General features: G+C 31.7%; 2 protein-coding genes across 2 annotated transcripts in view; both read right to left on the reverse strand.

The window, feature by feature from the left end:
* LOC134259938 (uncharacterized) overlaps positions 1 to 17,315 on the reverse strand; it is a 113,202-nt gene that overhangs the window by 65,238 nt on the left and 30,649 nt on the right. The gene's annotated exons all lie outside the window — the stretch shown is intronic.
* Positions 10,263 to 16,684, reverse strand: LOC134259930 (uncharacterized). The gene is made up of 4 exons (XM_062742522.1): positions 16,583 to 16,684; positions 15,348 to 15,539; positions 10,437 to 10,541; positions 10,263 to 10,333 (listed from the first exon to the last, which is right to left on the reverse strand). The coding sequence occupies exons 2-4, from the start codon at positions 15,523 to 15,525 to the stop codon at positions 10,263 to 10,265; spliced, it is 354 nt and encodes a 117-aa protein (XP_062598506.1). The 5' UTR covers positions 15,526 to 15,539; positions 16,583 to 16,684.

A 17,315-nucleotide genomic window follows, 5' to 3' on the forward strand; every position in this document is an offset into this window, starting at 1 on the left:
TGTTGGCTCTTTTTCCGATTTTAATTTTTAAATGACTTTAAAAATAAAAACTGTTTGTTATCTTCATATTTAATTATTCTGAGGTTTTAGGACGAGGGCTAAAATAGGCTGAACATTATTTCCCAATACTATTCATATTAACATCAGTGAATAAAATATTGTTTAAATTAAATAATAATGACTGACACGATATGTTTTAATTAATTCGTAAGACCATTAATTTTAAATTTAATAAAACAACAAAACTCGTTTAGTACGAACACGGATATTGCGAAATATAGGAATATTGCGAAGTTATCTAGGATTCCCAGCTATATAAATTTAACAAATTCCTTATATGGATGTAACGAATTGCAGATATATAACAAAGTAATTTCACAGGTCCAATTGACTTCGTTATAACGTTAACCGAGTTTTACTGTACTAAGAGAATGTACTGGAAATTAAAAAAAACACATACTTTGTGTCCAAATGGAGTTTGTAATAACACCTGATTTATCGACGCAAATTCAAGCTGTTTAAAATATGCATACTTGTGACCCCGTGGTCCTTTTGCTCATTTTCCCTTTTTTCTTATGCAAAAACCACCACCCTATAATTCTACACCAATCTAGGTAGAATGTAGTTCCAAAGAATTTTGACTTAATTTAACTTGAATTTACAAGACAAAACGAAGTTTTTATATCATAATGACTAGCACCACCTTCTTCCAAGGGATTTTTAAATGATTTTATATTGTCCAGGATGGATTTGAATATAAATTTTGTATGATCCGTCCTTATTACAAGAGTCCATGACTTGGGGAAAGAGGTTAAAAAAATCTTAGGAATGTTTTGCATGTTTCAATATCTAATTTCCTGCATATTCCTCATGAAATGTTGTACACTTGTTGAAACTGCATGAAAATCCTTTAAATAAACCCAAACATACATTTCCCCATATGATTGTCTCGACTGACTTTATATAAAGATTGCAAAAGCTATATGTTAAAGCAAAACTTTCCTTTAAGTAAGTAGATTATACGACTTTCTTTGTCATTATCATTGTAAAACTGTTAATTTTCTTTTGTAGCTCTATTCTTCTTTAGTAACAGGAAATTTTCATGCAGAAAAACGTATTTTAAGAGAGGAATAACCACTTTACGATTGACACGAAAAGCATGTGAGAATTATACGTGAGGAGCGATCATGCAAGAGGTCTCTTCTTATGATTGATTGACTGTATTTCGTTTAATATCTCTCTCAAAGAGTTTTCACTCCGATGGAGACGCCATCACTTGACGTTGGAGAGCTGCAATATTTATATTATATTTGACACTTACATGTAGGACCATTTATGAGGGAGAGATATTTCTCCTACCAGTAACTACTGCGACACAAAACCCCGATTTATACGGTCATGTGAAGGACCGCTATCCACATCCCACAGTTGGATTCGAACAATCGACGTAAGGATATACTCTTTACTTAACTATTCTAAATCAGACAATATGACAACGGTTCCACGCTCGCAATTATTCTTATGAAAATGTTTCTTAATTATCACTGGGTTTAATGTTTATTGTCATTTATTCCACTGTTAGTATGTACATAGCCGGCTTAATAATACACTGTTGATTGAAATTTGGGCTTATGAGATATATTATAAGTAAACTTATTTTTAAAAAAGCCTGTTGATCACATTTGTCTGCAGTTTCTTATAATTTTAGACAAAAAATAAAGTTTTTGTGACATTTTCACGTTAATTAATCTAGAAAATCAGGGACCTTGCATCATTGCATTTATTACAGTTATATTCCTCTCTAACTTTGCATGCATTAAAAAAAACAAATAGACCTGCAAAAGCATGCATTCTAAGTTAAATAATTTATTTCTACAATATATTTTATGTATGATGTTTAAATCTAATTTTTAACAACACAATTTTTATTGCTGTAAAAGGATTAATTGTTAGAAAGATATTAGTACAAAAATATAATTAATTTAGTTGTAAAATAGTAGACACACGACGTAAGCTGAATATAAATACACGTAATTAAACTTCATTTTTTAAAAAAAAGTCTTTTAAGAAAACAAAAATATAGTGTTAGTTATTAACATTAAAAACTAAATTTCAGTTCGGTTTCAGCATTGCAGAAACCATATGGAATCATAAGTAATAGTTTTCGGAAACTGAAACCTTCTGAAGCAAATACGTATTGTAACATTGGTGTTTAACTACATTTTACTTCAGTTTCAGTTTTGCATTGCGGAAACCATACAGGAAAGTTTCATTGATGTTTCCATAAAGCTTCAGTTTTGAAGATATTGGACGTTTCATTCAGTGTCTTCTTCATAACTTAAGCTGATATTAGACTGAGATAAAGAGTTGCCAATATACACATAAATTCTTACTTTTCATTCTTTGATTACGTTGCATTGTATGATCCAGGAGGGCCAAACGCTCCCTCTTCTCTGATTCTCTAATGACACCAGCCTCTGTGACGTTATGCTCCCTCTTCTTTGATTCTATATTGACACCAGCCTCTGTGACGTCATGCTCCCTCTTCTTTGATTCTATATTGACACCAGCCTCTGTGACATCATGATCCCTCTCCTCTGTTTCTCTATTGACACCAGCCTCTGTGACATCATGATCCCTCTTCTCTGATTCTCTATTGACACCAGCCTCTGTGACATCATGATCCCTCTTCTCTGATTCTATATTGACACCAGCCTCTGTGACATCGTGCTCCCTCTTCTCTGATTCTATATTGACACCAGCCTCTGTGACATCATGATCCCTCTCCTCTGTTTCTCTATTGACACCAGCCTCTGTGACATCGTGCTCCCTCTTCTCTGATTCTATATTGACACCAGCCTCTGTGACATCATGATCCCTCTTCTCTGATTCTATATTGACACCAGCCTCTGTAACGTCATGCTCCCTCTCCTTTGATTCTCTATTGACACCAACCTCTGTGACGTCATGCTCCCTCTCCTGCAGTTCAATCTCCTGCAGTTCACCATTAACACCAGCCTCTATTTCATTATGCTGCCTCTCCTGCAGTTCACCATTAACAACAGTTATTGAAATACTATGCTCCTTTTCCTCTGGGTCACTATGAACACCAGTTTCAAATATAATATGCTCCATCCCCTCTGGTTCCCGATTGACACCAGCCTCTGTGATACCATATTTCTTTGGTTCATTATGGACCCGAGTTTCTGTATAAACTATATCATTTCCCTTTGATTCACCACTGACACAAACCTCTGCGATACAATGTTTTATTTCTTCATTTTCATTACATATATCAAACTCCGTGATATATTTTTCACTCTCATTTTGTTTACTAATTGTGCTTGTTTCTTCTCTCTTTGTAGCCCCTATGTAAATATAATCTAATAAAATCATTGTAAGTATCTGATGTTTTTCAATTTATTGTTATTCATGTTATTTTATCAATTTCAGTTGCAGTGGAATATTTAGTCCACAACTAAATGTTTTAACCGCAACAATTGACTAAATATTCAAGTAAAATTCTTTTATTTTCTACAACATATTCCATCTAATGAAATTTTATTTAATACCAATTCTACGTAAATATAAAAATGACGTGGCCACGCGATGTCTTGGATTCAGCTAATTTTTTCTTACTGAAACTTCAATGAATTAAAAGATTGACTATATGAAAGAAAGCATGGTAGTTTATCCGGTTGCCATGGAAACGGGACAAGAAGGTATAAATTATAGTGGATATTGCTATTTATCAATAATTTCAAAAAAAATATTAGCTAGACAAATCTGTGTATGTTCATATTTTTTTTATATCCTTCATGACAATCAAAACTATGTAAAAAAATAGCCAAGGTCACAAAGATTTAACAATTTCTAATTTTCTGATGCCGAAAAAGTGAATAATTAGTCCTCGTTACCTCCCTTGTTAGACTTAATATTTAAAGACTTTGACAAGGGATGTGAAAATTCTAGTAGAGAGATTTAGATTCAAGAAATGTTATTTTGCAAATATCATTTAAAACATTTATGGGTAAATGAAAAATAAACATTTTATTACACTATAAAGTTGGTCTAAATGTGCCTTTTCTCTATCTGAGTTATTTCCCTTGTTGGAGCTCTTCGGCATTGAAGAATACAAAATGTGTAAATTGTAAACAAGATGGCAGACAATGAAATCTGCAGTGTTTCTTTTTGTTTTGAAACATCTTGTTCAGGAAAATTCTACCTCAAGAGACTCAGAATTTGATGAAAAACAGTTGAAAAAGTTGGGATAATCTTTAAGAAAAGCCAAGGGGTTGATCTGGACATGATGAGTATTACACGTATAGCTACTCGTAGAAAAGAAAATATGAGGAAATCAGGGTGTCACGCGGGTATGTTAAGGCAGTACATGGACCAGAATTCGGCGAATTAAGACTTTTTTTTATAATTATGTAACACTAATAAATCGGAAAAGTCAAGCATAAATCTTTTGTTATAATTATGCTTTCTATAGACTTCAATGGGACTTATACTACATGAAGCACTTCATCACGACGTCACCACGTGACGTCTATAATTAGAAAATATGCCTTAATGAAAAAGTGAAAAGATCAACACTACCCCGGGGATAATTAATTTCAATTTGTAATAATAATTATGTAAAAACATCTCTGTACCATAAAAAAGTGCTGCTAGAATCCTACTGTCCTATCACATAAATAATTATTCAACACTTTCTGACGAAACCTTCCCAAAATTTTTACATTTTGTTCATAACATCGTAAAAATTGAATTAAGTCTTGTAAACCATACGATTCTAGCAGCACTTTCCAAAAACAATAGAATAAGAACTTTAGATAGAAACAAAAATTAAGTTTCAAAGTGTGCGGCGTAGTGTTGAACTTTTGCATCTTATTTGTTACGAACGACAGAGGAAAGGCTGATCGGCAAGTAAACACCCTCCCTGCTTTAATTTTACGAAGAAATTGTTGAAGTATATTACCATACCTTATTCATAAGCTTTATTCCCACATGAATCACACATGATATTCATTCTAAATGCTTTTAAACTCTGATTTCTTGTGTTTGTTTACATGAATTCTCGTTACGTTTCACTTTCACTCTGCTACTGCATGATCAACAGTTATGACGTCACGGGTTTGGTATTTAACCCCTGTGATAACTACAGAGACCCAGAAACGACAGAATTCTGTTTGTATTATGCCTCTGCATATATTGATTAATTTTTACGACCTCAAATCAATCTTAGATATCGATTATAAGAAATTGTTATCTCTAAACGTCACGTGATATAGCTGACTATGACGTCATATCATATAGGCAAGTAGAATATTTGGTTGTAACCTTAACCTACCTGCGCATGGAGGCGAAGGCCGAGAGGATTTTAGCTGTTCCCTTCAAGATGTCTTTGAAATAGAGATCGAGAGATAAATGTAGTGGTGTGGTTGTCCCCGACCGATCCCGATTACAATGTGTAAGTATTTTTTTATTCATAATTCTACTGGTGTCACATGTACCTGCATGGTAACTGATAATCCAAGATTCCTCTGACTCTAACCCCCGCTTTTATATTGTGACTTGTGCGCACAAGTCACAATATAAAAGCGGGGGTTAGAGTCAGAGGAATCTCGGATTAGGTAACGGACTGTATAATGAAATATAAGACAATAAAAACAAACAAAACCATGAAAACTTGGAAGCACAGTTGCACATATTACATGTACATGACATTGAATCAAATACTTCTGTGCAATATTTGTGCCCGTTTTGGGTACTGGTATTTTATTTTCTATAAAATTCAGTATATTTGTTGAAAATTTTTTGTATGAATTTATTTTTCCAAATGATAATATGCTTGTGTCACAGTGTCCAATCTATTTTTTACAAACAGGATTTGTAGAAATCATACCTCGGAAATATTAAACCTTTGACCTCTGACAATGATAACTGAATAGGCATTAGTGTGTTAGATTTTTTTTAATTTTAAGCAATATCAGGACTGTAGAATATTTTAAAGAATTGATTAAAAAATTGTAAGTGTAAAATTATGAAAGTACATGCAGACAGACAGATCGATTTACAGATGCTAATAGTGTTCTAGATCTAAGTACATTGTACATAAGTACTTTATCATACTATTGTGAAATCATTTTTGGGACCTTGATACAATGAAGTCTGCAGGGTGATGTATTATAAAGTAGGTAAAGAAATCTATCCAAGGGTGTTAGAATATGACAACTCCATTTGTACTTTCCAAGATGCAGCTTTCTGTCTCATAATTTTAATTTTACTGATCACTTTTTTCAGCTATATATTGCAGGTATATCAATCTTGCACACATTTTAAATATGAATAGTTTTAGTTTGACAATATTGATCTGTACAGATGAGATCATTCTGATGCTGTGTACTTTACATGTCAAGGACATATTGTACAAATTAAAAATAGTTGCATTAAAGAACAAAATAAATTATACCACATTACGTTAGTATCCATAAAACATGTATGTTTTTATTACAATTAATTTATGATATAAATACATTTCATTTTCCACTTTAGAAATTAATTGTTGTCAAATTCATTTCTACTGTTAGTCTCTATATCTCAGGCAAAAACTGAAAAGCTTTATATGTAAATTGAAAAAAAAAATGCTTGATGACGACATTAAATACACTCCATTATCAATCATTCCTCTTGATTCAGAAATTTTTCAGGATAACATGTAAATATTAGGTACATGTAATATATATATGATGTTTAGGATTTAAACCCAAACTTTCAAATTAAAAAATAATTTCAAATTGATCATTGCAGCCCTTGCAAGATTTTCCTAATGAAGATTCTCAGGATTACAGATCTCTAGCAAGGAGACCACACAGCTACATGTATTGTGTATTTAGTTGCATGGATTCATAATGACTTAAGACATGATTGCCACAACAATGCATAAAGGGAGATGATAATGTTTATAGGTTGAAAATGTATATGTTTTATATATATCAGAATTTTAAGATTCCAGTTTTAAGTTTTTGAAACAAATTTTAAATGAATTCTTATCTAACGTGACCAAAAATTAATGTTATTTTTTTTTCATGTGAACAGATAGAAATGACCAGAGCAGAGGACATACAGCCCCCCCCCCCCCCCCAAAAAAAAAAAAAAAATTCACAGTGGACTGGAAGTAAATTTTACATGAAAAATACAAAGAAGGAAAAATAACAAAGAAAAGAGGATCCAGTAAAAGTCGCCACTGGTGCAAGATGGACATAGAGAGGGTTTTCTAATGATCATTACTAAAACCCACAGCAAATTAATATTGCAAGGCTGAGCTACTTTTCAAAAGTTTACTTACACAAAATGACATAAAGAATTGTGAATACGAGGAAACCAAGCTGACATCAAATGAGAGAATATGAAGGACCAAATTTTAGGAATTTTTTTTTTAAGTAGGGCATCTGTTTTCCTTAGAGAATATGTGTATTCTAAATTGATTTCTTGTATTTTCAACAAAATGTCACTGTTTAAGTGAAGCATACATTCCAATTAATGTCTTGTTTATTTTTTTCTATAAAAGCAGTTTTATGCAAAGAAGCAGTTTCTTCCCTTTTTATATCCCCACTCTGCAGGAGAGGTGGTATACTGATTTATTATATACCCCCAACATGGGGTCACAAATTTAGAGTTTTTTATTGGCAGGCTTCACATAGTATGTCATGTATGATTAAAATATATATGAATACATTTTAACAAAACTGAGAACAAGATTAATTGTGAAACATTGATTCCCCCATGCATTGCAGCTTGTGTCAAGACTCCCACAAGGTATCCCAAGAAAGGTCTGGCCACAAGTAAAACACATGTGAATTATGAAAATCTAGTCCAACTTCAAAAGTTGTGGTTAAGGTTTGAGTTTTTTTAAGTCGGTCCATGTCTAAGGTCAAGGTCAAATGGTTAAACATATTTATACCCATTAAAGGAACATAGTATACATGTAACTGATCATCTGAATATGCTGATAAGCAATGTGGTAATAAAAATTGATTCCACAATATTTAGCATATAAGGTCATTTAAAGAAATTTGGCTGACTTCCCCCAACAGACTAACTAAAATTCAAAACTTTTTTTTACATTGCAAGACAGGAGGGTTTTTTTTATCCATCTTAACTCGTCAACAAATATTATGAAATTTCCTGGGAAAAAAGATTTTACAACCTACCTACCGAGGCGACTTAATAATTTTACCCTGAGTTGGGAGAGGTAAACAAACATTATAATCAAGATGGTCTTGCCAACTTGTTTTGACATTATACTGTCTGACCTACTTTCATATTTTCATAAAATACTTTCATATCATTTATTAAATATGAGTTTGCCTTTTTACTTTAATTATATATTTTTTAAAAATTAACCATAAAGCAATTGTTTTGAATTTGAACATATTTTAGTGAATAAATCAAAAGGATTGGACACAGTTACAGGCCATTAAAAGATTTGTAAGAATTTTTGGAAACTCACTTGTTTTATTTCATATTTAGATTAAAAAAAAACTAGAAGCCTGATTTGTTTCCATGGCAACATTTTAATTAACCCGTCACTGCGTTAATTTCAGAAGTTTTATTTAATCATTGAAAAGAAATTTAAAAACTTGACATATATTCATACTACATAACAATTTGTTCAGTTTGGCAAAACATGTTCTTAGATGATCTTCTCTGTTATTTGTGATTAATTGAGGGGGTGGGGGTGGCGTCATTCATGCAATAATTTCTAGAAAGCTGTACATTTACCCAGTAAGGAGGCTGGGGGGGGGGGGGGGGGTTAAACAAATAAACCAAAAATTAACCACCAGAATTACCTCCTTAATAAGATATGGTATATTAAGCTGTCATCTATTATTTGGCAAAGGAAAATTTCCTACATTTTAGTTTCAAAAGTTTATCATTTTTCATATCTTTATATGAGGCTTTTCTTTTAAAGGAGATCGAAATAGTCTGAAAATGGCTGCCACCCCCCAACCTCGTTAATTTATTAATTTTCTTTATTCTCACAAAACATTAGAATATAAAGTTTATTTAATGATACATGGTTACAAATATATCGGTTGTCAAAATGGTGAACAATTTCAATGAATATGACAAATAAGGAAATTTTGGCAAATTGCCAATTTTCATGCAATAATTTCTAGAAAGTTTTTGATTTACCCATTATTTTTTTTTTAATTCTCATAAAACCTTAGAATAAATAGTTTATTTAATGATACATGGTTACAAATATATCAGTTGTCAAAATGGTGAAAAATTTCATTGAATATGACTAAAAAAGTCAATTTTGGCAAATTTCCAATTTGCTAACAGCCTTAATGCTGCAATGAAAATTCGCTTAATCTTCATTCAAATATCTTTGAATGAAATTAATTTCTCAGATTTAAGTAATATGAGCTCACATAATGTAATTTTCACGTGAATTTTTACTAATTAATTGACTGTGCACAAATTTAATTTAAAACAGAGCAAAATTTGTTTAATCAGAGGGTTCTAAATATAACATCCCTGTTTCCATGGCAACCAAATTGAAAAGTTAGACTTTAACATCATATTTATGAAAGACATACCAATTGTAGTAAATGGCGTGAATTTCAGCTACATCGGAGATATGTCATGTCCACGACCCCATTTAAAATTTTTATTTTTATAGAGAATTGATATTAAAGAACTATTAACGTTTTCAAATTACCTTCGACAACTTTTTTCTCTGTTTCTGTCAACAAGTTTTCTTTTTCAGCTTAAATATAGAAATGATATCAATAATCAGTAGTTATTACTACATTTTCAAGCATTAATATATTGATGATCCTTTAAAGAATGTCATTTCTCAGACTGACCAATAAACTCTTGCATGAATTTAAGAATTAAAGGAACGACATACACATAAATCCGTTTTTTTCTTTTCTTCTCTGTCTACGCAATCTCTTCAACATGGCCTTCAAAATTACCAACAGCAGTATAAGACCCAATACAGCAATAAGACTTCCCATGATTGCCCAGATATGTGCTGAGTCATCCTCTTGGAATTTGATAGTATGAATATTCATTGCTGTGGTGTTGTATATCACACGATTTGTAATAAACTTGGAGATAAATATTCCCGTTGTTTCTTCAGTAGATATATTCAACGTGCTATTCGGGAAAAAATAAGTTTGTTAGGAACTCCTTACTACATGCCGACTGATTCTTAATTTAATCAATAAATGCACTATTACTTACACATTTGCACAATATGGATCGGCAAGATAACAACGATGTCCTGTACTAATGTTTTGGCAAGCAGGATCTGATGTCAATCAAAAAAAAATAATAAATCAAATATCAAAGTAATATTTTGATAAGTGTAACGATGTCAGTATATAGAATATTTTAAAGAAAATTGTCCTTACAATTGTAGATTTCGTTACTGCGGAAGTCTACATCTGGACAGCCCGAAACAAAATTGGAACATTTGTTTGTAAAAATTTTACTCTCTGCAGTTTTCAAACAATTACCTGAAAAGTATTAAAAGTTAATAGAAGTAAATGCTTGACGAATTAATATCAGGATATACTCTAATCCTTGTCAAGCACTGACATAGATTTTGCTTCCTGAAAGAGCAAGTTTAACTATATATGCTAAAATTAAATGACTGTTGGAAAAAATAAACATATACATATATGTTTATAGCACTCTCAATAAATTTGTAAGATGCAAACATCAATATGGATTAAATATATTGAGTTGCGTCAAGCGAAAAGGGACCTTCGTGACAAAATTTTCGAAAATCGGTTTTTTACAAATTCTGAAAGAGCTAGTTATTCTGAATATTTTGATACCAAATTTTTAATTATTTACCCTTTGAATTCTATTTAAAACGCAATATGAAATCAATGCAATGCTAACTGTAACAAGATAACGCTATAAAACGTTCCATAACGTCACACGTCATTGATAATTGAAACGTCATTACTTATCACCCTTTTGTATTTATTACATATGTAGGAATGATTTTTTTCTAGATGTATTTTTTAGTTTCTTCAATATCTATTTTTCCAAATTTTAGCATTTATATTCGTATACGAGGAGTTAATTCTCAAGGAATACAAAATTCGGAACTGGCCAAATGACTGTATATTCAACGACATCATCTCAACCTTTTTTTTTCTTCATCATCAAAATTTGTATTTGAATGGATCCTTGACAAGGGACATACTGCTGACCATAAAAAACCGAAAAAGTTCCTACTTTGAAATAATATCGCAAGGCATTCGTAAAAACACGGCCATTTTCCAAGAGAAATTATTTATTATTCACGGTATTGACCGAGTAATTACGATTGCTCGCAAAGGGGTGTAAAAGAATATCTGACATCACTGTTCATGTAGTAAGGTCTTAAGGATTGATCCCTGTCAAAGAAAATGTTATTTCCCTTTCGGTATAATATCTCCACAATAACTAACCCTTAGGCAGTGCCCACATGTATTTTTTATGGTACTTCCCTGAACTAAATTTAGGGAGTGGTTAGAGAGCAACTTTAAGGCATTTTAATCATTTGCATATTAATTATTTCACACTTCTTTCAAAAAGGATTCCAATCTATTTTATTTCAATTGAAAATTATATTGAAATGCGGAAAATCTCCCAATTCAAAATAGAATAAACGTGTTTTACCCCCCCCCCCTTCAAGATGGTTCTTGTCTGTATGACTGCTATAAAACTAAATTAAATAAACCGGTTCACACACAGTATCAATTTTTTTTTACTTTTAAACTATACATGTATATTAGTGAAAGAAATAAAAGTTTTTGTACATTGGCGGGGAGGGGGAGGTCTTCTTTGAAAAGAGCCCGGCACGTTGTGCTTGGAACTAAGGCACATTACTTCAGTGCTTACAGTTGTACAATTTGATAAAGATAAAATATTGTGTGTTGTACAATGTTAAAAGAAAAACGTTTTCTTTTTTTAAATTCACATGCTAAAAATATTAAGGGGTTTAATTTGTTCTGCACTTAAATATACCGATAAAAAAAACCTCGGTTACGTATTATATAATTATCTAGGCTTGATGCAACACAATTAATTCAAAGTCAGACTTTAAATTCGACTTTCAGAGTATGATAAAATAGTTAACTTTTAATTGACATGTTTTTAAGCTTTTCTTATGTGCCACCTATTCTCTAAGTTGGTATTTTGTTTCATGCAATATTTTATTGACCAAATCAAGGGTCCCGGATTTACATATACATATTTACATACATGTAAACTAAAAATCAGTTAAAATTATATTCAGTGTTCATTAGAACAAGACAATCAGACAATATATTTTTAGACTGTGTGAAATGAGCCTCACCCGCCGAAAATCCAAACAATAAACACGCTGTCATCGGTAGAAATTTCCTAAAATTTATTCTCAGCATGTGATTGTAAGCAAAAGTTTCAATTATTTGCTTTTTGTACTTTTTTATAGATAGATCTCATTATGGATATGTGCATGTAGTCAGTAATCCTAGGCTTGCTCCGCTACACTTCATTCTAACAGGTATATACAAGCCATCCGAAGAGCTCCGAGTGATATGTGTACGCCATACCCCCCCCCCCCCCAAAAAAAAAAAAAAAAGAAAATAATAATAGTAAATAAATAAATAAGATTAAAAAACAAATAAAATCACAAATTAATGATGATTGAAGAATATTATTTAAAAAAAAACTTTTAAAAATCCTCACTTTTCATTCTTATAGGGTGGGTAATTCTTAAAATAAAAATGTCGAAATTTCTTTCATTTCCGATTCAAAAAAAAATTCAATCATATGCAGTAAACAGACAGGTATAGAAAGCAACTTCATTTGTGGGAAAGGGCTTTATAAAAGGTTATTATTCAGAGATTAAAAAAAGGGAATGATCAGACACTATTGTTAGGAGTTCATAAAAATAAGAGTTCATGAATATAAGAATTGATTTTACAATTGCAAGGAAAATTGAGATAGTTGTTCGAAAAAACTAACAAAGGGGGTGCACAGCTTCCCAAATATTAAATTACCATCTATAATTCAGAAAGAATACGGAACTATCGAGGATTGAAAAAAAATTACGAACTTTACTGATGATGTGAATTTCAAGATAATGATCCGGTACATCATTCATTGATCAAATATAGGAGCGGTGTTTTTTAGAAGAAGAGGGGGGGGGGGGAATGGGGGTATGGTGTATGTTCAAAGTGGTTACGGTCGAACTAAGAAAGAAATTAATAACAAAATAAATACATAAAAAAGAAAATGAACAAGCAAAATCGAAACGAAAAATAAAATAATTTAAAAAATTAAAAGAGAATGAAAAAATAAAAAATCGGAATTCATCATTGAAAGGCTTCCGTTTCCGTAGTAATAAAACAAACATTTAGCACACACATGTTCGTTGTGTGAAATCATTTAGGAGAGAAAAAAATAGTTTTAATAAATGGAAAGTTAAGCAGTGCTGAAAGTTAATGAAAAAGTTACGTTTACAATTTATCTTCAAAAATAAGGGGGGAGGGGGGAACTAAGCCATTCAATTACAATATTATGCAAGATCATAAACTCAAGATGTGCTCATATTTTTTGTCCGGAACTACTCTTTTTGCTTGAAATAAAATTAGTCATCAGAAACTTAAGCTATCGGCCTACATGCGTCTGATTTTACATGACGCATTTCGATCTTCATTTTCGACTTTAACAACATCAGCTTTATACCTAAAGGTACCGTGTTTGGTTTTAATTTATTGAAATTAATTAAGGCAATGAAAACAAGACCAAAATTAGTTTTGAAAATGACCACTGTGCATTATCTTCACATTTTATGGCGTCATGCAGTTTTCAAACCTCAGAGTGTTGTACCAAAGGTGATGTGTTAAAGACCGTATGTCTTACGTCCCTTCATCCTTTAAGACATGGCTAAAGACAAAGGTTCCTAGCTGCTGCGTTCATATTTTTTTTATGTAATATGCCTTGAAACAATGCTATTGCAACTAAACTAGAATCAGTGGACTTGATTCTAATATTTAATATCTGATGACAAACTTTGGACACTGAGTCGCCAATTCTCGGGCCTTTCTGTCTAACGGAGAAACAATCTGGAATGTTACATGTAACCCCCCCCCCCAAAAAAAAAAAACAAAAACAAACAAACAAACAAACAAAAAACATTGAAATAAATGCAGGAACCACTTGCTTATCTGTAGAAACTGGAGCTCAGCCGGAAAGGCCAAAGAAGCGATTGATTCAGGACTTCAGGTGGGCACGTACATTGATTTGTTGATGAAAATGTTTGACAGCTCACGAATAAAACCATTCATAATCAATAAAAAATTCAAATTGTTTATAAATTAATTTGGAAAAATTACCAGTAAATCTATAAATTGACGAAATTGTACATTTTTTTTTGGAAAATTTTAGGCGTGTATATCTAAAAAAAAAAATATGTATTACGCGAACATATTTTTGTTTTGCTTTATCGTATCATTTTTTTTATCGGCAAACGCACTGGCGAAACGTCACGTCTTTGAAGCGCTATTGTGACGTAATTACGTTTATGTCACGAAGGTCCCTTTTCGCTTGACGCAACTCATATACTACTTTCAGTTCTCATTTTAAAGTTCGATCTAAGAGTCCAAAGATTGGAAACAACATGTCAAAAAGTAATAACTAAAAATATGCAGATGTGATTTTGGGTACGCGTTCAGCTAAGAAATAAAACACTACCACACTCTCTGATCGAAGATATAGAACTTGCTTTATAATCAATTATTCTATAACTGAACTTTTTGGATCGTAGGTTTTACATGTAATTTATACGAAATACAGGAAAATAAAATTTGCGGTCATTTCAAAATAAATGAGTGAGTTTCAGGATTTGTAAGTGATATTTGCAAATGCCAATAATTTTTGTAAAAAAAATATTGAAAATGGTACATTGATTAGTGAGGAAATTATGCCATTGTCAATACATAGATGTTTAGAGTCACCAAGGATCTACGGAATAATTACTGCATTATCAACTAAAAATAAGAAAATCGGATTTTTTTATAAAGGCCCTTATTGAATATCGCTCAACAGTTTATGAGGTAAAATATTCTTACTTTAAACAAGAAAACTTTTGCAACCTTGCATCCGTTTTATTCCGCCACTGTTTAAATTTATTCCTATTTATTAAAAAATACATTTTAAATCGGTTGAATTGAAGAGAGTAACACGGGCATACATTTGTAAGCCCGTGGACAATATTTTGTCTCGGCGATACTTAAGTGTAGCTTAATTAACAGGATTTCCTAAGAAATCACACTCACCTCTTTCTATAAAGCCCATGATACCATCGTGACAGAATTCTACCAGACTCGTTGTCTTTAAGTTAGGGAGACACATATACTGATCATTTCCATACTTGTCACGACCACAGCCAAGTCGTGTAGAGGCTTCCAATGTCTCTGTCAGGTTTTGGGGACAATTGTCGACTATCTTGTCCATAGCTGTTATAAGAGCTACAAACTAATCTATAGTTTAAAACGTAAAATGTACAGAAATATGGGTTATATAAGTATCTTTATGAATTTGCATTCATATTGTTATTTTTTTCTCAATTTCACAACAGTTTGTTTTCTTCGGCCTTTTCAATACGCATATGCAGTGTGCGGAGCATGTGTGAGCAGTCAAAAGAGGGTATTCACTTCTAGAAGCCACCTAATCCCATCCCTGAACTTCCAAAAAGGGTCTGTATTTTATGCCTACTACATAATTTGTAAATGTGTTTATATATTTTTTTAGATCGATCAATTCTTGTAATTAATACATTTGTGATGTAATTAGTAGATAACAGTTTTAATCTCTACTATGAATTATTATGTATTTGATATAACATTAATGAATTCCTTGTCTAATTTTCTTTATAACCTAGTGAAGAGAGAGAGAGAGAGAGAGAGAGAGAGAGAGAGAGAGAGAGGGGGGGGGTTAAAAAAAAACCCATAAACACGTACCGTTATATCACTAAGATTAAAAATTAATGCAGCATGTAATTTTTGTCAGAATGCCCTGATTCCAAAAGGAGATATGTATTTAAGATACATTGAGATGAGGTTCGACACTAAAACTATGATGAAATACATATTATTCTGAATAGAAGTTACACACAACAACTTATCTTTGTAATTGAACAATGTACACTTTTACGTAAACCCTAGCGAATATTTCTTAATAAGCAGTCGGACAATCTGTGTTGCAGTGCCCCGTGCCCCCTCCCCCCCCCCCCTTATTGCTATTTTAACAATCATTTCAATCTCATTTCAAGTTCAATCATTTCATTTCATAAGTCATAATTCTATCGCTATTATTACAACAAAAGTTTCAATAAGCAGCGATCACTATTTTTGTTACAAGAGTCAAATTATGCTTTATCTAATTTTTATTACCTTCTACTATGTGTGTATATGCAATGAATGTTAAAACGAAACTAAATTTTTGTTTATCTTTTAAAATTCATATTCTCAGAGAAAATTATTTTAAAATGTTTTTCTTGTTATCTATTTACCACAGTAATGCTTCTCTCTACGTCTCTAAATATATCCTTTACATATGTTTTCCATCATCAAACAGTTAGGTGTTTCCCATATAAATATTTAATGGCGTCCTTGGATTCACCTTATTTTTAAATACCCGACGATCTTTGTATGGTGCACACCGAAGTGAAAAGAATCTCATGATCTTAATATGACTATAAATATACAACCATTTCCTCAATGATAATGCTTAAACAAATCTTTGACAAAAATAAAATACTTATTTCAGAGGAAAAATGCATATATCATATAAATGTTTGCGCAAATACTAATAAACAAATCAGTTGAAATTAAAACAAAACATTAACAAGACACATAACTTTTATAACAAAAATGCTCTCAATGCTGAAACCGATATCTAATACATAGCATAGATCCTTTAAGGCAAAATTCATAATCAGCTATCATTATTTTTTGGATGTTTTTTCCGCTTGCTTGGTCAAAACAGTCTGTCAATTACTACTCATTTATTTGGGAAAAATATAAAAAAAAATCGGGTAAAGCAAGATCAGACTCAGCTCTGAAGAGTTATTTTCTGCCAAGATTATGACGAACTAAAGAACATAGAGAGCACAACTAAAATTACCTTTTTAATGGGAATGTTTTACTCCTCTAATTATTTCACTTTCTTTGAGAAATTTGAAAACGCAATTAAAAAAAAGCATCCTAAGATACACACGTCTCTATATTGATCCGTTTTGTTAG

This window comes from Saccostrea cucullata, unplaced genomic scaffold, assembly GCF_032062105.1.
Source record: "Saccostrea cucullata isolate Sc308-1 unplaced genomic scaffold, CSIRO_AGI_Scuc_v1 ctg682, whole genome shotgun sequence".
In the NCBI taxonomy this organism is placed as follows: Eukaryota; Metazoa; Mollusca; class Bivalvia; order Ostreida; family Ostreidae; genus Saccostrea; species Saccostrea cuccullata.